The following is a 20,872-nucleotide window of genomic DNA, read 5'->3' as shown; positions in this document are numbered from 1 at the left end:
TACAATATTTTATACTGATCTTCCTTCTAGTAGGAAAAATACAGTTATTGTCCACATAATTAGAGAAAGAAAAAAAAAAACCTCTAACACCCCCTCCCCCAACAAACCACCAAACCAAACCAAAACCACCAAACATCCAGCAATTAACTATAATTAAGAATATAATTAAGAATATACTATACTTAAGAATAAGAGACACAAATATTCAGGAGGGTGTGGGGAAGCAAAAGCAGAATCGTCCTGGAACTCATCTTTAAGCCAGGTTTTGATTGCTTTGAACCCTTCCCCTCCCTTTCAGTAATTGCTTGCACAAAAACAACACTTACTAAAAGTTTGCATCACCTTCTACAACCAAATGACTAAATATTACACAACATAACACAATTAGAAAGTGACAACACTCTCAGCCTATATTTAACTGAGGAAATTTTAAATCTTTAGGATCCTTACTTGAACAGTCAGTCAGTCAGTCACTGTGATGGAACACGTAGCAAGACAGTAGCAAGGGCAGGGATGTTTTTGTGATGTTAACTTCACTCACTGGGGTGCCACTGAGTAACTGCTTAGTGGCAGGTTAAAGTTCTTCCATGTAAACTGAAGCCTTCAAGATCTCTCCCAAGTTTAAGTTTAATCTCATGTGCTTTTGGGTCAGAGTAGCAGAAGACATGTATGACATGGCTTTAAATACGCATTCTACAAGCTTGACAAGAAGCTGTGGGTTGGTGCAGTGCTTTCACTGCTTCTAGTATGCAAACTACAAGAGCTTGGATCACATTGCTACACCACCTCTTTTTGCAGCATAACCTTATAAATGTGCTGCACACTTTTCAGCACCCATATACAACATGGGGCCAATATGAGAAACTACTGCTGATCTGCTAATGGAATAATTTTAAAAAATCACAAGTCTCAAGCAAGCAAATAGTAACTGACAAGATGAAAGACAAAAAAGCCCCAGTAAACTATGGGAAAGCAGATCAGCAAGAAGGAGATCCAGCCTTCCTCTTCTGTTAAATTCTGACCTGTCCTTGTGAAGAGTCTGGACTAGGTGCATTTTGGGTCGGGTCTGGCTGATGTAGGCAATCACTTTTGTCTCCAGAGACACCTCTGAATTTGCTCAGCTGAGCTTTAATTAGAGCATTCTGCCGTGTGAGCTCAGCTATCTGGCCCAGCAGATCACCATTTTGAAGTAACTCTTCAGCTGTGCTGTTTCTCCCAGAGTCACCTGGGCAGGACAGATTGATTTTCTCATGGGAACTCGCCACGTCTTTGTCTGCAGGAGGAGCTGTTGCTTTCTAGAGATGGGACAGTTTTCCTCAGTTGTGCTCTGTGTCCTCGGGGAGGAAGGTAAGCTCCGTTCCTTGCATGGCTCTCTTTCAGTAGATGGGGAAATGGCTGCAAACACTACAAACACGAAATGAAGGAACAGTAAGGACAGGGACATGTGATCCTCACTGAGGAAACCAACACGGACATTATTGCATCAGGTGACTAATAATCAAGTAGGAATCTGAATTGTAACATCTGGCCTGAATGGTGTTATGTTACTGATCAAAACCACTCTATGCAATATCCTGCTGTAAGAACTCACTAGGTTAGTATTTCCTATTGCAAACACTCTTACATTTAAATGATTTCATCAGAGATAGACAGAGAACTCACTGAGAAGATGATAAATTGTTTTGAATTTCTTAGCTGATAGAGCAAATACTACTTTTTAGTTAGTCTTCCATTTTCCAAAATTCAGTTACCTTTCCTGGTAAACTAAGTTTTTGTTTCAGTTCTGATATTTATATTGGGTTATTAACAAAACTTTTAGGATACTAAAACAAAATAATACAAGACATTTGGCATGATAATAAACTAACTACCTAGTCTCTAAAGAGGAAACACTGTGGCCAACAAAAGTAGTTAGGTTTTTTTTTGTGGTTATCATCCGCAAAGAGATAACACACCAGACAGACATGACTAAAGTTACAGCACTGCCAGCTGCTACATGCTAAGTCCAAGCTGAATTTTGTGATCAAAACAGAAAATAGATTTTCTGTGCTTCATACACCAAATAGCCCATTCCTTCACAAGCTTTAGTTCTTGCCTCTTGAGCTGAGAAGAGCACTTAAAAATTTATACTCAAGTGTGTTTTATGAATCATTGAGCATAAAGAAACATTCATTAAGTTTAACATTTGTTGAGCCATTTAGCATCAGTCTTAAGAGAGTAACAATATATTTTAGAGAATTCTCAGAATACAGTTCTGCACTGTGGTTTCAAATGACAGAAGACATCTGACAGCCCCCAATGGCACTGAAACCAGACATTGCTCTTTGTAGAACAAGACCTTAGGTTCATTTCCTCCAGATTTTTTATGCACCTCCTCACAGCACAGCAGCCTGCTGAGTGGCTGAATTAAATATAAACTTTCAATTGCCTTGCCAGCTCCTTAAAAATCAAAAGGACTTTCGGTTATTTTTCTCACTTGAAAAAGGCTTACAAAACAACACAGCTGAAAGGGAGGAAAAAGCAGGAAAACCCCAAAACCCACTCCTGTACCCTCCTTCTTGTCAGCAACCATCCAGCTGGCCATAGATGTAATTATCTGCCTCTCAACAAGGGTGTTATGCAGGGCCCTGGCATGTTCAGTGGGATGCTTGTGGTTACAGTGACAGCTGCAGCAGAAAACAGCTCGTTTTGAGAATCACAAAGGGTGCTTCCTTCTGCTCACTTCAGTAAGGATAAATGAGAAATGCCTTCCCTAATCACCCTGATGAACTTTCTTCCTCCCAACAATGAGAAGTGAGCCACCAACATATGAAACTCCTAGAGCCAATGGATACTGACACAAGACTGAGCTACCTGGTTATCTGGCACCACATAATTTCACCCAAAATTCCCTCAACCACTTCCTGTGTATTAAATGAAACCCAATGGGAACCTGGCTCCCACAGCTTCCAAAAAACCCTTTGCTGGGAAGATGGGCTCAAAGCAGGAGCACACAGCCTACAGACATCCTGGTGTGTCTGCAACATGGATTGCAGAAACAGAGAAGTTCCAGGCTTCAGTGGTCCCACCATTAAAGGTGGTGGAGGCTGGATTACACCATCAGCAGATGGAAATCTGAAATGATGTGCTGTAGGTCATCGACAAAGAGCTTCAGCAATCACACAGATATGATAATCAAAATGAATACCAAATAAAAATGTCAGTCTGGACTGCCACTGACAGGACTGCTGCCAGGAGATGGAAAAGTGTACAGGCTGTCTAGCAGCAGGCATAGTAACAAAAGAAATGCATATCTGGGTGCAGCAGTAGGACATTCCAGCTATAGGGCCAATATGTCTAGGCATACAGATTAAAAATTTTCCATAGAAAATACATCTTCAAAGGTACTGTGAGATTGAAACAGTAACACACAACACAGACTCCTAAGTCTACGGCAGTCAGAGAGATCTCACTTTTCTGGAGGGAAGACAATTCCTGACTGCTCTTCTGCTGTGGTGGTGACAGCAGCACAGCTGGCTGGAAGATGTGAGCTGGAAAGCTTCCACCAGGTCTCGTATCACCCAAGGCACCTGGCCCTGGGGGAAATGTGAAAGGTAGTTCTTCCTGTGGAAATTTCCCCATATTTTCCCTGTTGCCTGCGTAAGTCCTGGGCTCAGAATAGGTCAAAACAGGTTTTTCTAAAGAAAAAGACAAAGCAGGGATAAAAGTTAAACAAAAAAACCCAAACAAACAAGCAAAAAGGCAACAAAAATTAGTTATAGTGAAATAGGAAAAATCTCAATAACAACTCTTATATTCAGGTATCTGAAAAAACAGACTAGAGGATCTTCCATACACACTCCTAACTTTCTTCTGATGCCCAGGTACAGAATTCTTTCACTCAAGCATGCTGTAAGTCTTTACTGGCTATAAGAACAGGAAGAACTCTTACACACAGCCTCACAATTTCAGGATAGTAGTATGAGATCCGTTTGTAGCTCATGCACAAGACTTACTTCATGTGACTTGAACAGGTATTTGAGCTGATTTGGTGACATTTTCTTGAGAAAATCAGACTTACGCACTTGTCCTAATGCCCCATATTATAAATTTGATGACAACAATGACTGGATAGAAAACAATTCAAGACTTTTTTGAGCTCTTTGCTGATCTTCTTACGATTTAATTTAAATGAGACATCTCTTCAGTAAAAAAAAAAGTTATTCTGTATTTAATTAAGTAAAGTAAGGAAAGACTATTTGAAAATTCTAGTGCTGCAGAACTGTTGAATGTGAAGGTTTGGGTGTTAGGCTGGGGTTTTTTTGAGGGGTGCTTTTCTGACTGTTTGGATTTTATATTTTGGGGGGTAATTTCCTTTTGTTTGCTTTTACAAGGCCTGGGTCAATCTCAAAAAATTAAAAAGGATCTGGTATGTGGCTTCTTCCCAAGAAGAAAATTCTTCCAGGAAGAAAATTTTTAACTACAAAGATTCCCCAAACCAACATTTGACTATGGAATACAAGTAACTCCCAAAATCTTGGGATTCACAAGAAGTTACTGACCTTGAGAGCAAAAGCAATGCATTTCAACAACAAACCAGGAAAGAGAGCTGGGAGAAAACTCAGTGGTGAACGAAGGTTAGAAGTTCAAGGTGAATCACGTTTGCTTAGTTTGGCCACCAATGCTACTGGCTTATCTTAGCCTGTCTGCGTGTCACACAGCACTCAGCTGGTCACTCCCCTCTCACAAAGTCACAAATACCAAGTACCAGACCTCTCTGACCAGTTGGTTTGGCCAGCAGCGACCTCCAGTGTCTTATGGAAACACCAATCTCAGAGAAGCTGAGATCCTGGTTCTGTTGGGTTTGATTTCTTTGGGTTTCTGGGGGTTTTTTGGGACCCTCAGAACGAAAATTACTTTGGAAGCCATCTTAATGGGGGAAAGCTATTCTCCTCCTTTGCTTGTGCTCCCAGCAGAACCTATGGCATGGGAATTTACAGAAGTGACATTCAAGCTCATGCAAGAGGTACTTGTGCAAACAGATATCTATTAAATACGAGATTTTCCACTACAGGGATAAACTAGCCACAACCCCTCTTTCATGCTTCACACATTCACGTACACACCTTGGCTGCCTGCTGGACCTTTGCTTGCAATTCCAAAATATTTTGGATTTTGTTCTCTTCCAGGTTCTACCAAAGGGAGGCCTTTAAATGCTTGTGTGAGACACATCAGCTTTTCATCTGTTACCGTCCTGTATTGCTGAAGCTTCTTCTAAAGGAGGAAAAAGAACATACACAGAATTCAGATATTTGTATTCTAGCAACATAAATTAGAAAATTATATACTACCAGCAGCCCTGAGAAGAAATTTGGCCTCTTAATATTACTGTGTGATTCTGTGGGATTCCAGTGAGAATTAAATATTGTTGTCTCCATGTTTCTCATTTATAAATTATTTGTTTTCCCTTTTCTTACTCATGACCTCACTTCCTTTCTAAGATTTCTTAATCACTTCATTCCCAAATGTAGCCATTGATCAAATCTACCTCCACTGCAAACTAAAAAATGGAAAATGTAGTATTACATCCACTCATTGCTCCAGTAGTGTTTACAGTATAGAAGTGTACTGAAAAGGAAGATGCCTAAACTTCTAGATGGATAAAGTAAAGCTCAGTTTTACAGAGCCAGCACTTTCTCAGGCTTTGAAGTTAAATAAAGATAAATGAACGACTTCCAAACATTCCATACCTGTACCTGCTACTGTAATTCTCAGGCTCCTCATTCAATTTTATCATTTTCTTTCTGTTTATTGTTAAAATCTCCAGAACATGAGACAATGCATCTCAGCCCATATTTGCAACAGAACTTGGGATTCTAACAAGTCATCCTGATGGGTAAGGAGCAAGGGGGGCTCAGCAAAGAGTGCTCCTGGCCAAGCCATGGGCTGCCAGCTTTTCCAGGAGTTTACTGTGGGAGACATGACTTCTTCATATGACTTCTTCATATTGCTACTTAAGAATTTAGGTAGTAAATTTGAGTGTTGCAGACAATTCTGCAAGCAATAATCAGCTTCTGGAAGGATGGAATGGTAACACAAGAAAAATTATGGGATAGCTTTGGAAGAAGTCTAAGGCTCAGGAATAATTTATTTCTGTAGAAAACAAATTAAAGACAATCTAAATAGGATTGTAACTGCCATTATATTTATAACACAAATTTGATGCTATTAAATTGATGTATTCCTAATAAACAGAAAATATTCTACTGAAATTCTAAGATCCTTCCTTATAACTGCGAAAGAACCAAATATAATTCCCTGCTTTGGTATTACAATTTTAACAAAGAACAAGCTTTTGATCGTTTGGGGCCCATTGCTGAAAAAAAAATAATCCCCAAATCAACCAACCAACCAAAACCCCAACATAAAATAAAAACCCCACTAGCAGGAGGATGGCTGAAACTCTGCCAGCTTGCCCTGCCTGTGCGAGCTGCCGTGCCACACCCCTATTTACCTGCTCCTGTTCGCAGCGCTCCCTAGAGCCTTCTCTAAAAGCACCTCCGACGACCGGAGGAAGCCCCTCCCAGCGCCTGAATGGCTAACGAGAGGGTATTTTGGTATCTTCACCTATGACAATTACTATTTGATGTCATCTAAATACTGCCTCTACTTGCACTGGCCCAGAATCAGCCGTATAGCCCTTCTCCTCTCCTAGGCGGCTTCATGGGAAAAGGGAGAAAACCTTTTCCATTCATTCATAAATGTGAGCAAAAGCAAAACAAGCCCCACACTTCCCCTGCCTGGCTTCCATAACCTGAGGAAAAAGCAGGACCCAAAGAGAACAAAAATGCTCCACAATCCCTCTTTTGGAAACAAGAGACAACCAACTTGAAGGCAGTTGCCCAAGGCACTTCCAGCTCATAACAAAATTATTCTTGGAATTGTAGGGAGTAATGCAATTACAGAGAACCCAGTCAAAACACATGAGCTCAAAACCTGTGCACTGTAGTTCAGACTGCACTAAAAACCAAGAAACTTTTTAGCGTAACTTGGCTGCTGCTCAAAATCATATGGACTTTCCAGATCACATGTCAGGATATGCCATCATCTTGAGCAGCTCAGCCAAATTTCTTTGCCTCCACACCCAAGAGCAGGAAAAGTACTTCTTCCCCTTCTGCCATTCCCCTCATTTTGTGGTTACAGGTTTTTCTCAAATCAGCTGTTTCAAACCCTGCTGCTCTCAGTGAGGATGACAGCACCTTCTTGTGTGACAGGCAAATGCTCTCTCCTCTCTTAGATCTATCTCAAATCCAAATTGCTGTGCAACCTCTCTTTACATTGTCAAAGCTTACAAAGCCCTCCCTTCCCTGAACTGCCATTTTTGACTTCACTCTTGTATGAGTTTCATTTTGCAGAGGAAGGAGAGGAAGCTTTTACACTGCAGTGCATCACTAAAATACATCATCCAAACACGTTAATATTGATAATCTGCATGTAACACAGCTGTTAATATAAAACAGATGCAGCATGTAACTAGCTTTTCCAGATTCTATAGGTCTGTGATCATGCTAATCAGTTTCACATGAAGGACTCATCCCTTTATTTTTAGAGGAAAGCAAATGTGTGTGATTAGAAACAGAAAAACCAACCATGGCAGAAAAATACTGGACATATATTCATGAGACTGTAAAGCCTGAAGAAGACTTGGAAAAATTCTCTAACTGAAGTTCTTCTGAAATATCCTGATTAATTCAGAGGGTACCAGAAAGATATAAGGCATATTTAAAGCTGTGGTAAGATGAAAAATGAGATTTTGGGTTTATAAAAATGTCTCTCTTTCTAGATATAGAGTTATATCCATTAATGAAATTTAATCCCAAAAGGAGCTGGCAACCAAAACCACTACAACAGTTTTTGACATTAAAATATAGATGTCTCCTATACCTCCCTGGAATTTAGAAATGAGATTTAAATTGCAGGTAGGTTTTTCATAATAATGGGATCTTGTTCCCTCCAGATATTTTTGCCACTGTTAAAAACTGAAGAACCCCAGAAGATGCTCCCACGTGTAACTGCCATCTTCAAAATCATAAACAAACCCCAGAAACATATATCCCATTTGACTTATCTATTTTAGACCACTTTTACCGTATGAATTTAGATTACATCTGTTAACAGGAATCCTTTGTCCAGTTTTCCATTTACTAAATATCCACTCCCCCAAAGAAAAAAACTTAATAACTAAATATCCTCTTTTATTTATCTGTTCTAGGAAAAAAGATAGGGAAAATAAAAAAATCACTTTCTAGTACTTTCAGCATCTATGACATCATTAATTTCAGTTCACCAAACCTAAACCCCATTTCTGACATGAGTCTTTCTTTTGTGGAGAGTGAAGAAAATTGCAACATTTCATTTAGCTCAAAGGGACTGAAAATGCAGCAATGATACAAGATGAGGCTTTAAGCAGTAGTAACAAAGGAACTGACAATTTAATAATTATGATATGCCAAGACATTACAAATAATGGCAATTAGTCTTTTATGGCTTAATGTTGTAGCCCGCACGGTGGTGCTGTTGACTAGAGAATTTTCAGGTATAACTCAATGTCATTCGGCAATCCTAAACCCAGACGTCTTTGCACTGAGTTGTCAAGGCTACATATGTCAATCTCTCTGAGATAAGAGCTCACTTACTATTGGTGAAAGTATGTTTGATAGATAAGCTAATTAAAATTATATTTTGGGAAGTTTTACCAAGGCACTTTCTTAAAAAAAAATTCCTTTTTACTCAAGGCACATAACCTTAATTCATCAAATCAAATGCACAAGGCAAAAGCAGGATAAGTCAAAGACACAATACTGGTTGTAACACTCCAGGTATTCTGAAAGCAATTTGTACCTCAGAAAAGTGTAACATCTCTGGTTCCTTCATACCTCTGCCCTCCAAACCTCAGTGTTACTTTCCCTGATCCAGCTGTCCTAATGATCTCCTACTAGCCAGAATAAATGAATTCCAAATCCCGCTGTATTTGCCTGGACTCATGCCTCCTGCTGCTACCAGCAGCTGACAAAAGGGGACAATCCCCTGGGACATGGCACAACGAGGAGCAGTTAATGATGGCTTTTACCATCTTTCTGTTAGGTTAGGCCAGTCCTTCAGCCCAGCCTCTCACTTCTGTTCCAGCCCCTGCATGAAAGGGAATAAGGCAGCAGCAGCATAAGAATATTCAACAAACATTTCATGTAGATAGAGAAGTGTTCTCAGTGTGGGCACTGAGGAACACACCTGCAAAGCTTTCTTGAAAAGGTGTAATTGTGCCAGCTCTGGCACAGGGGGCAGGCCCACAGCGTGGCTGCAGCCCTGGCACAAAAGGCAACGTAAGGAGGTTGTTAACACTTATTTTCCACCCTTTTGAACAAGGCAGAATCCATCTGCTGGGAGTAATTAATCAAAGCTGCCATTCCCATTGCTCTGGTCTGGGCAGCACCATCCTGAACCAGACAGACACTGCAGAGCTTCTCAGAGCTAACAACAGAAATGGTTGGAGCTGAAGCAGCAGCTTCCAAGGACACTGTTCAGAGGGTACCAGAAAGAAGTAAGGCATGTTTAAAGCTGTGGTAAGATGAAAAATGAGATTTTGAGTTTATAAACAAAGACTTAGACAACTTCTGGAAAAACAGAAAGACTTGTTTGAAGACAGGTCTTCCCTATGGAGGGGTTTGAAGACAATCTACATTTCAAGAGAAGAGGTTCTTTCACAAAACTCTGGGAGATAATGGGCAAACACTACTTGCCGGGCTGTGTTTTCTATAGAGCTTTTTCTTCCTGGTAGACACTGACTCACTGAAATACATACCTCATTATTCAGTCTCCTTTTACTAACTCTTTTACCAGATACTTCATGAAGAAATAAAATCAGTGACAGTTGCATCGTGAGTTAACCACCCCTATCATTTCTCAAAAGTCAGTTTCTCAGATGATTAAAAAAAACCCACATAAAAAAGAAAGAGAAAGAGAAAAATAAAGAAGTTCCTATGGTCTGTTAGGAGCCAGAAAACATAAGTTCAGCTTTGTCAGGAAATCCCACAGAGAGCAGCATGGGATCACATTTTCAAAAGGACTTAAAAGGTTTAGGAGAATGTCTCACTGTTAAAAGTGATTTAGATTAATGAGCTTAAGCATTGTTGAATGCACTGCTTCATGCTCTGTCTTGTCCAGCCCAGAGAGGGGTGGGGTTCTTCCACAGCTCCTGACAGATCCAGGTGCAAGGGCTGAAATCCAGGAACCCTGTTTCTACAGCTTCTGGATGGAGGTGACAGGCCCCGAGCCAGAAGAGCAGAGGGGACAGGCACCTTTCCCAGTCAGCACAAAGCATTGGTGGAGCAGGACTGTTCTCCCAGGCCGGGCTGGGAACTAGAGCAGCTCCCCTTCTGCTGCTCATGGCTCAGCTACGAAGCAGAGCTTCAGGGAAACTGCACCTTCTGAGGCTGCAAACCCCTTCACCAGGGGCCATCTGTCACAGGTCACCAGATCCCCAGCCCCAGACACTCTCAAAAGCAGATGCAGGTGCCTTGACGGTGGCACGCAGCCGCCCTGTGCCACATCCCTCTCTCCTGCTCCAGTCTGTGATTTGTTTCTTGTTCTAGTGAGTGAGAAGGTTTTTTAGGAGAGAGAGAGGCAAGGCACATGAAATACTTATGAAAGGAATTTAAGTGCTTTATTCCAGTTGCACTTTACAACAGAAAAATTATTTTTAAAAATTCACAGCTACCATGGTATGCTTGACCTAAATTCTTCAGTGCTGTTCCTTCATTTTGTGAGACTAGAAATAAGTCCTAAATGTGTAAAATTCTGAACATGAAAATTGGTGAACCTATTCATGAGCTGCAGCGTTTGCTTTAAATTAAGTTGACAGATTTTCTGGTGCTTTATTTTTTATTGACAATAAGTTACCATTCTGTGTCATGTAAGAATTTGTGAACTTTCATATGGAAGGGTAGGGTAGGTAGGAGTGCAATTTTGGCCAATAGTTATATGAGGTAGATGTTTCTGCTAAATATTTTGCATTAAAGGAACTTCTAATTTAAGATACCTATTAAACCATTTAAAAAATGTAAATCAGTGATTGGATGCCCTCCAGCTCTCAGTAGCTAGATAAATACAATAAATTTGGTCTAAACAAATTCCAACCTCCTAATAAATGCCCTGTATTCAATTAAAAATCAGGTTTCAAACTGGAGTGAATACAGTCATGTAAATTGGTTGCTTTTTCAGCATATCTGAAAAAGATGTATCAAACCCAAGCCAAGCCATTTAGCACATGTATGTGGCCCACAAGCAGATTTTAGCCATCAGTTCTACCTGCTCAAGTTCTTTGTTGGATCAGGACCTCACTTCTTACCCATCCAAAGCTCCATTTCAGTTAAGAGAAATGTCTGAATTATGGGCCAAGAAAGAAATTAATATGGACCCTGACTTCTGGCCAGACGTTGGTACCACATAATTTCTTTGCCATTGCAATTCTAATCCGCTGTGCTATCTGCTGTTTGAAGCTCACCTCACTACAAGTTTCCTAGGAAACAAATTTAGGCTCACATGTGCATTAATAAGAATGACACCTCAGGTAAGTTTGGTTTCAGATGATGGAGTAGCTCTCCCCCTCAGTGTGCGTACATTCACCAAACCTGACACTGAAAATGGTCCAGAGCTCAGGGGAAAGAGTGAAAGGTCTGTGCTGCACCTTCTTTGTTCACTGCACACTTTTGTCTTTGTTCAGAAAGGCAGGTGAATCTTATTGTTTCTGAAAGTATGTTTTCTTTTTCCTGAGCTTTAAGTGGATGCCAGTTATGACAAAACCTGTCAGGATTGCTGCTGTGCCAGAAACCAGGTAGGCAATTCCCAGGAATGGGTTACTTCCTCCGCTCCACACCACGGTTGAAAGAATCACATGCTTCCTCCCCTTGAACCTGGTAACAGGGAAATCTGAGAGAAGGATGTTAAGATTTCACTAACAAAGTGTACGTTATTTCCAGGAGAAGAGAAAGTAGTGGTTAAATGCTCAAAAAGCTTTCCAAGGCATAAAGAGTTTTGAGGTCTGCCTTTGCTGCCAAAACCCCTTTAACTGACTGGTGATGTCTCTGCTATTCTGGATCCAAAAACCCAGCTGGTTTTTCGGTGGTGGTAAGCAGCTGGTGGTAAGAAACCCAGTGATTTTAGATACAGTCTTCATGTGCACATGGAAATACTTTCTTTCTTTAAACATTGTAAATTTCAGATTCATAATTTATAGAACTGCTACTGCATTAATTTGCTATGAAAGCTCAGTTGAAAATGGGCCTTTTGGGAAGCTTATCGTGACACTCCACATAGCTTCTGTGAGGATAAATGCTCACCTCTACCCAATATGTTGTGCCCAGAATGTTATATGAGTTTACCTTTCATCTCTCCCATGGAAGCTTTCAGAATAGAACCATGACACAACATTTAAAAACACAGCTCTTTCAGCTGAGAAAGAAGAGAAATTTATGGTCATGTTGACATAACTCCTGCTGACAAAAGGAGTGCTTTAGTCAGCAGAGTTCCCACTGTTGGGTGTGAGGAGCAGTGGCACCAGCACAAAAGCTCCTGTAAGTCAGGCCATGCCCCAGATCCGTCAGAGGGCTCTGCTGACACAGGGGTGTTCTGTGCAGTTTCTTTGTCAGCTGACCATACAAGTCCTATTCACTTCCACCTCAGTGTAACTCTCTAACAGTCCTAGGGAATCTGAAAGGATACTGTAGGAAATCTGGAAGGTGTAATTCCCTGCTGGCAGGCCCTCTGCAAACTGCTGTATCCGCCTGACACGACGGTAGAGATTCCTGAACGTAGCGAAGGCCGACACTCGCATCCAGATAATGAAGTCATCGTTCACATAACCATTGTTCCTCTCATCATCCTCATCTAACAGATACACTGGTTTCTGCCAGTAAGGAGGTCTTGCTGTCCCTGGTGACAAAGAGACAAAGCAGGAAAGACATACTGTCAGTAAAAACAATGGCTGCTGAAATTCTGGGCCTCACACAACCAAAACAGAATATGAGATATAGAAGAGACACAAGACACTGTTCAAAATGATTATGGCAGATAATAGCATCTCCAAGCATGCCTCCTCACCTGAAACACAAATTAATGGTTTAACAGTACCCAGGAGCTGCTACACATTAGACCCTTCAAGCACAAGAAAAACAAAGTGACTTGCACAAATGAATATACTGTTTATTCTGGATTCTTGCCTCTTCAGCAAGCAACATGTTCTCTGTAACGAAGAGCTTGCCTTCATTTTTATACATTAATATATTCCTGTACAACCAGAAAGGCACCTTTTTGCAGTCTAATGGCACAGCCTATGACATTTAGAATCTGTCCCATGAAAACTACTTAGATAATTAACTCTTGCATATTGCATCCAGCACAGCACCGCCCTGATCCAGAACGGGCAGCTTTTAGCCCCACTTGAATAGGTATCACCATAACCAGGAAACAGCCCTAGGAAACAAGTCTGAAAGAACTAGTGACAAAGGCAGCCTCTTGTGTCTCACAGCTGCCCAAGAATCTGCAAAGGCATGAAGGAAAGATGGGCCGTGCGATTCTCCTTCACAGATGTTGCCAACAGGAAAAAAAAAGTGCAACTGCATCCTTGCTTTCTCTGGACAGATAAAGCATTACAAGAAATTATATAGAAGGATGTTGATGTGGGCTAACTTCAGTCTTCCAAAAACATCTTCTCTCAATTTCTACGGTCACTGATTAAAAAAGTAAAAAGGTGATATTTTGGCTAAATGTGACTTCTGCTCTCAGTCACCCTCTAAAGCTGCTCCTTCAACCTGCTTTGGAAGGTATTTCTCCCAAAGGTGATTTTTCTCAGAGTGGGGCACACATGAAGGGGAAGATAGGGAAGCCATTGAAAAATAAGGAACACCAGCAGAACCATTCTTACCTGCAAATGCAGAGGAGAGATTGTATGATTCAGGATTGCGAAATTTCACATTTTTATCTGTCCACCAACTGTTTCCAGTCTTCAGCAGTGGCACTCGAATCACAGATGAGTTACGATTGTAGAAAAGATCAATAGTATCTGCAGGGAAAACAATAAGCAACATCTGTGAGCAGAAGACAGTCAGTCAAATTGGCAGCGTGACTAACAAAAAAAACGGTACATCGAAGCATCTTTCAAGTGGATAGGAAACCAGAACATCCTGGGAAAGGTTTCATCATGTGTATGGAGCACTGCACATTTCACGAGAAGAATTAAGGTACCAGTCTTAGAACTTCTGAAGTTTCAAAGACTGAACATTTCCTACCAATCCCTGTGTACGCTGCGCATGTTCCTCATGTCCATCAGCTCCTGTGGGACTAACTTCTTTGCAGATCACTTTTTGAGCTCTCTAACTAGTTACAGAAGTTACTGTCCTAGTTAGTTTTCCCTAGAATTTCTTTGACAGATGTCCTAAAATTTTGCTACACATGATGTCTTTTCAGGGACTAGGGTAGAGGTAAAAGCACAGTCAAGGGAATCCAGTCCTTTGGAGAAAATTTTGCTTTAATTTTGTGCCAATTAGAGCTTGCCTACCAACTTCGACACAAACACTTTCTTCAATCAATAACCATTTAGTTAAAATTGTGCTTAACCATGTCATTCAGTTTCAGTGGGTGAAGAGCACTTGTTTTTATCCATTAATATTTTCCTACACAGATTAGTTTAACAGAAACATGATAGGTCTCATTAACATCTCTGTAAACCCCATGGCAGCCAATGGGATGATGGGCAGGGATAATCAGATGATACAGATGGGGAGGGGTTGCCTTTTAGGAGATGGGAAAAGCACAACTCAGCTGCATGAGCATCAATGAAAACATACTTTTTTTCCCCCCTCCTGCTACAAAACCTGTGCTCACACAGCTCCTTAAAGCTCAGACACACTCTTCTGGGCAAGTGATCATTCTGTGGCCCACCACATCCCCATCTATTTGTCACCATTTATTCACAGGAGTTGCAATGCTCTGAGCTCTGCCTGCTCAGTTGCTTGTCTTGACTCTCCCTCACATGCTCCAGAACAGTGTGGGCTGCCCACAGCTGGGCTCTGCTGGCCTAGGTCTGGGGAGAACCCAGTAAATCACACTTCCAGGTGGGTGCACAGGTGCATGAAAATCAAATGGATCTAGAAGTTACTGAACACAACTGGCCTTCACAAGTCCCCTGGTGTGGGTGGCTCAGCTGCTTGGAAAGAGCTGCTGCCTTCCCAAAACCTGCTGCATGGAACAGGTTAGAAAAAGGGTGGGAGTGGGAAGCAGCAGAGATTGGAAGACAAAAAAGATGAGGTAGGGGAGAAAAGTCTGTACAGTTTTTTTTGTTGGTTTTCCTTCCAAAGATACATTCTGAAATCTCCCAAGTGTACTCATAAGCAGATTATGGCCACTAGATTACTACAAAGATCAAACCCAGGATCAAGTTAAGACTATGTATGCTTCCAGCATTCTAAGAACAAAAATGAAACCACGTAGATCCAAAGGTCCAAAACAATGTGGAGAACATGGAGAATCCCTCCTTCTAAGCACATGATTGTGGGAAGGCAGAATCTGGGCTCTCCCATCACTGTACAAGAAGTGCTTTTAAGCAAGGAAGTACACTAAATCCCTTGTATCCTCATTCCTTATTTCAAGAGGGCCTAAATTCCTCACTCCTGCTGTACACTCACGTGGAAGGGGGCCTTAGAAAATGGAAAATCTCCCTCAGCTTCCAAACTAGGGCCAAGTTACTAAACAGTAGGAAGCAGAGCCCCACATTCACTAGAGTAGCACCACCAAACAAAGCCTTTTGTGGGAGAAAGAGACCTTGCAATACCAGGACTCCCTGGACTGGGGCAAGGGAACAGTTTCAAGAGGGAATCAGTGAGGTGGGAGAGGAAGGTGCCCACGTACCATTGAACATGCTGTTGGCAATGGCCCCGCACGGCGCCATGGGGGTCCCATTTCTGTAGGTGCTGAAGGGTGCGCAGTAGCTCCTCTGGATCTGCATTCAAGGTCACACAACAGTCAGGCACAGAGCCAGGGTTTGGTTTTAATTTGCTGGTGTCCTCCCATGCCTTCTTCTGAAAAGCCACCGAATAATTAAGTCTCCAGTAGCTTTTGGTCACATTAGAGAGACATCCAAATGAATGGGTCTGTAGTTCAGGAACACCTTCCATATCTAGGTATGGAAACTTAAGGTCTTCACCAAATTCTGCTGCTGACTTGCAAGCTCTAGACTACAAAAACAGGTTTGGGGATCTGCTATTGTAAAATGGCTACAACTGAAAATGTTCCAGTGAAGCCCTGGCTTACGCTAGAGCATCTTATTTTTCCTTCTTTTTAATTCTGACCTGGGCTGCATTACTGCTGGACATGTAGTTGGCCACATTACTGCAGTTGAACGTGGGCAAATCTTGATACACGAAGATACAGAATGAAAAACAAAAGTCCACCTCATCTTTATCACATCTTTCCTGTCCCAGTTTATAAGAAACTCTAAATCTTCAGGTTTAAACACACAAACATTTTCAAGTAACTCCAATGAGCTGTGTATCTGATTGGCACAAAAGCCAAAAGCAGCTGCATCTGGATGCAAACAAACAAGCTTACACCTGGAGAGTTGTAAGAAGCACTTTATAGAAATGAGGAACATGTCTGGAGAGTTGTAAGAAGCATTTTATAAAAACAACAGATTAGCATGGCACAACCATCATAGGTACAGAAAGGACATGTGGACTGTGCGTATATTGAGAAATGCTACTTTTAAGCTACAGAAAATATACTTTAGATTTGTAAGTAAAAAAACCTGAATGCTGTGATTACGTTCTCCAGTTTCCTTCTGCAGGTCTGCTGCAGGTGATGCTGTCTACCTCCCTTTTTAGACCTCTAAATTGCATACTTAGAAAGCTACGTGATCATTTATTTCAGAACAAGCCTTTTCCTGCTCCTTGTCTGCTACCAAAGCCAGATGGCAAAATGAAAGACTTGGAATAATTTAATTCCCTAGCCCTATAATAAAAAGACAGTTTAAAACACTTCTGGCTAAGAAGATTGACAACACAAGAAGAAAAAGCTTTCTGTGTATTTATTTGAAAAGACAATGTATTTTTAATCAGCACTGCAAGGTGCAGGTTTGAGAACTGCAACACTGGACTGACATCTTTTATTTATCCCCCTCAACCTTCCTCTCTTACTAACTTATTAGACATAATGGCCCTAGCAAGCATAAAAGCTGGGACCAAACACTGCAAATCTGTACTTTATTATTCCCTAGAGCCACCTAAACACACTTATGGTTCTGCCTAGTTAGCTCTCCATATGGTCAAAGGCACACCTGCTGGAACTGCTGCTGATCTCACAACGTAAAAAGAAAACTTACATTTACATTTCGGCCCAACAGTTGTGCGTCACTTCTTGATATCACGTATCGACGGTGGTTTTGATAGAAGTTTTGCAGACCATAGTACATAAAAACGTCACCCTAGAATTCATGGATAAATCCCTTCAATAAGGAGAGTTCATGAAGGCAATGAGAAATCCTATTACTTGCTAAAAAAGAGGGAAGGGGAGTACTGAACTCGTATTAAAATGTTGGTAACTCCACCCTAAGCAATTCAGCAGAAACGGGCTAGAATCTAATCTTTAACTGTAAGTTTTTATGTTTTGGCACAAAATTAAACATAATTTAAATCACCAAACAAAACCTAAAATAAAAATGCCTGACAATTATTTTACTCAAGATGGCATGGCTGGCCATGAACTTGCAATGAGTGTGAATCATTTTGTAGAGACAGACACCCATTTTCCATAAAAGAAGGTGCACAAAACCCTTCACATTAAAAGAAGAATGCTAGGCAGGCAACTCAAGCATGAAAGGTAATTATGCAACTATAAAAAACCCATTACTCAGTTAATTAACTTCTCATCTCAAACATCACTGTAATCTGAAGAATTACAAAGTATTTTAACAGCCTCCTCCATACTGAAGAATCCTAAAGTGACTTTAAATTGCACTGTGATTTTAAGGGATCATTTATTCAGTACTAAGTATAAGATCTCTTTGGCAGAACATGAAGCATTTTAACAGTCTCAAAAACATGACCTGGTAGTTTAAGACAGGAAATGAAGGATACTTTTTCCAAAAGAAAACTTCAGAATCACATTCTAGACTTGAATTATTTCAAGGACCTCGGGGATTAGCAGCACAACCCTTGTAAAAATGACTACAGGGGTTTACTTATGTAAAGTGGTCAGAGCTTCAGATTTCCTTCTCACTTGAGAGCTTAGCAGGGCAGCAATAACCAACCCCAGGCCAAGGGCAAGGGTTTGCCACTGACTCAGAGAGAGATACAGAGAGAAGTCACCTCCACAATCAAACACCATTCCCTCCACCCCCATGTTCTCCTTGGACATCTCCCAGCCAAGAAGCCTGGTCTTGTTTATAGACACCAAAATGAAACAACAAAAGCAAAAGTGTAAAATTTTGAGCATTACATGTTTTGAAACATACAAAGCAAATTTAATCAGGAGCTCTACAGAATTAGTGTCTTTTATAATTCAGGGATATAAGTAACAGGTGGTACTAAGCAACTTGAGTTGGTTTCTTGCACTCACTTACCAATATATCTTCCTTTAGTGTGAAATTAACAGAACAGTGGCATTCCTTATTCCAATTAGAGGAATTTTCACGGAGCTTTGAACAATCTGAGCATTTATCTGAATAATCTATCTGTCAGAGAAGTGAACAAGGAAATACACTGTAATAAGGGACATGCTCATAGGAAAAGGTTAGTGTTTTGGCTCCAAGACTTCTCAGAGCAGTTCTCCTCTAAGTGACTCTGGACTGCCAAAAGCATTGTTGAAAATGAAGAGGCAGAGAGTCAAGACTTGGCCTCAGTGAACAACCACGACATTTATCCCTAGTTTAAAGCTGGTTTAGAGCCTTTCAATGACTGTTGCAGAACTTGCACATCTGCTCCTTGGTAAAGGAGTGCTGAGTGAAGAACACTCCTGCACCTTGGACTGGCTGACCAAGCAACGCTTGACAAATCCCCACATGCATCATGGCCCACCCCTGCTGAACAGCCCGGGTGTAGCGCTGAGTGTTGGCTCCTAACAGGAATCTATTCACAACACCACAGGTCTGAATAACCTTGTCTGCAGGAGGGATTTAAACATTAGGGCTCCCTGTATTTCAAGACTTTGCCCCAGCAAATATGTATGTTCTTCTAGTGCCAAACACTCTCAGAGGGATTTGCTTATTTCCCTTCAAAACACTAGAAAATAATGACAGCATTTTGGTATTACCAGCCAGTGGCAGTAATTATCACTCATATTTCAGATATTACCACCCAGGTAATCACCCAGTGCTCTGATTTTATTGATGACTGACTGCCTCTGAAGATTTTCACAGCAATACCAGCTGCTGGACACATGTCCAAGGCACGAAGCCATTGCTATCACCTTTATTCAGAAGCAAAAACTTAATGCCCTTTCCCTCCAAACCTAGCCTGGTTTCCTCTTTACAGAATATCAAAGAACAGCACCCCCAAACCAACCTGGATTTCTCTGACGCTGTTTGCAGACAGGACAAGGCAGACTCCCACAGTGAGGCAGAATGCCCCTATCAGAAAGAAGCTGGAGAGCACAGATGCAATGGTGAGCTGGGGCTTCCAAGCTGGCAGCCTCTGCTGTTTGAATGCACTGTTATCCGGACATCTGGAAGGAGGTGCTGCTCCTTCTTGGGGAGGAAAACTTGTCTTGCCTTTCATTTTCTTCTTGGTGAGAGAAAGGAGTAATACCCTTGTGCTGGATAGTGTTTCAGCTGAGATACTGTCTTTATTGTTGGGAGACTATTGTTTGTTCTAGCCTGCATTACGGTGAGGAATTACTTATTAACTAGATCTCTCTCTTCCTTGCTTTCTGTATTTGTGCCTGGATCTCCATGATCAGTTTGTACCAATCAAATGATTGTGTACTTTGATCAGGGTGTCCAGTTCATTCCTCCTTGAAAAGCTTAGATATATTTTTCCTTCCCCACAACTCAGTAGGATTTTTTATGTCTTACTCATTTCCAGGGATACTGTCAGCTATACTGGAATTTCTGTGTAATATCAGATGCATTGTTTCCTCTCCCTTCACTTCCATAGCTGCCCAGCTAACAGGCATGGCATACAATGAAAGGAGTTCTACTCCAGTTGTGCTGAATTCCACTGGGGAGGACTGCAGGTGCTCAGACAGCACTGGACAGAAAACATTGCTTTGGAAGACTGAATCAAATTTCTTAACCTGTTACATTCATTGCTATTGACTGAGATGTGATTAAAGGTTGTAAAAAGGTTGTGTGCTCTTTATCACAGAAGGACAACTCATTTTTAAAATACGCAGTTTGGATCAATGGCTTTCCAAGATACCGATGATTTCCTCGTCTCTATTCATCTTGTTCTCTGAAAAAGAATCCATCCATTCCCTACTGTCCACAATGACAAAAGAATCACCCAGAGATCACCCCCTTTTAAATTAAATGGACAAACATAAGAATACTTTTTGGACTCTTCAACAGTTTAACCAAATAAAGTCTCAGTATAATATACAGATAAATTATCATGTAAAAGCAAAAAACAGCATTTGGCCAGCTCTAGAACAGATAGGTGAAAAATACCTTCTTGACCTATTACTGAAATTCACACAACTTTTTCAAAGACCCCCCAAGGGCAAGAACTAGATTATCACTCTCATGAGAGAAACACGTCTCATTTGGGACAGCACAGGGAGGGAACAGAAAATTGAGTTGTGAAAAGACTTTCACACCCATGTTTGCTCATCTTCAAAGTCTTACTAGTGA

At 41.1% G+C, this 20,872-nt stretch overlaps 1 protein-coding gene across 2 annotated transcripts; it reads right to left on the bottom strand.

Moving 5' to 3' along the window:
• Positions 1-1,321: 1,321 nt before the first annotated feature.
• LOC104687029 (cell cycle control protein 50C-like) lies at positions 1,322-20,866 on the bottom strand. Of its 2 annotated transcripts, XM_019283783.2 has the most exons (10): positions 19,587-20,866; positions 18,647-18,757; positions 17,408-17,509; positions 15,940-16,030; positions 13,958-14,095; positions 12,757-12,966; positions 11,839-11,964; positions 5,106-5,253; positions 3,453-3,677; positions 1,322-1,404 (listed from the first exon to the last, which is right to left on the bottom strand). In XM_019283783.2, the coding sequence occupies exons 1-8, from the start codon at positions 19,797-19,799 to the stop codon at positions 5,219-5,221; spliced, it is 1,026 nt and encodes a 341-aa protein (XP_019139328.2). In that variant the 5' UTR covers positions 19,800-20,866; the 3' UTR covers positions 1,322-1,404; positions 3,453-3,677; positions 5,106-5,218. The 2 variants fall into 2 exon arrangements, with proteins under 2 accessions (XP_019139328.2, XP_010394208.2); XM_010395906.3 differs by lacking the exons at positions 1,322-1,404; positions 3,453-3,677; positions 5,106-5,253 and having other exon boundaries at positions 10,675-11,964.
• Between the last annotated feature and the right edge of the window lie 6 nt (positions 20,867-20,872).

Source organism: Corvus cornix, chromosome 1, assembly GCF_000738735.6.
Source record: "Corvus cornix cornix isolate S_Up_H32 chromosome 1, ASM73873v5, whole genome shotgun sequence".
Lineage (NCBI taxonomy): Eukaryota > Metazoa > Chordata > Aves > Passeriformes > Corvidae > Corvus > Corvus cornix.
Note: the sequence above shows the minus strand (reverse complement) of the source record. Positions and strands in the feature narration are given on the sequence as shown.

What these genes read in the sequence shown, in the direction of transcription:
- LOC104687029 (XM_010395906.3), bottom strand. Translation starts at nt 19,799, where the DNA reads ATGAAAGGCAAGACAAGTTTTCCTCCCCAAGAAGGAGCAGCACCTCCT. An exon ending in ACAGCGTCAGAGAAATCCAG is followed by an intron (nt 18,758 to 19,586) that starts GTTGGTTTGGGG and finishes CTTCTCTGACAG; the next exon opens with ATAGATTATTCAGATAAATG. An exon ending in TGCCAACAGCATGTTCAATG is followed by an intron (nt 14,096 to 15,939) that starts GTACGTGGGCAC and finishes TTTTCCCTGCAG; the next exon opens with ATACTATTGATCTTTTCTAC.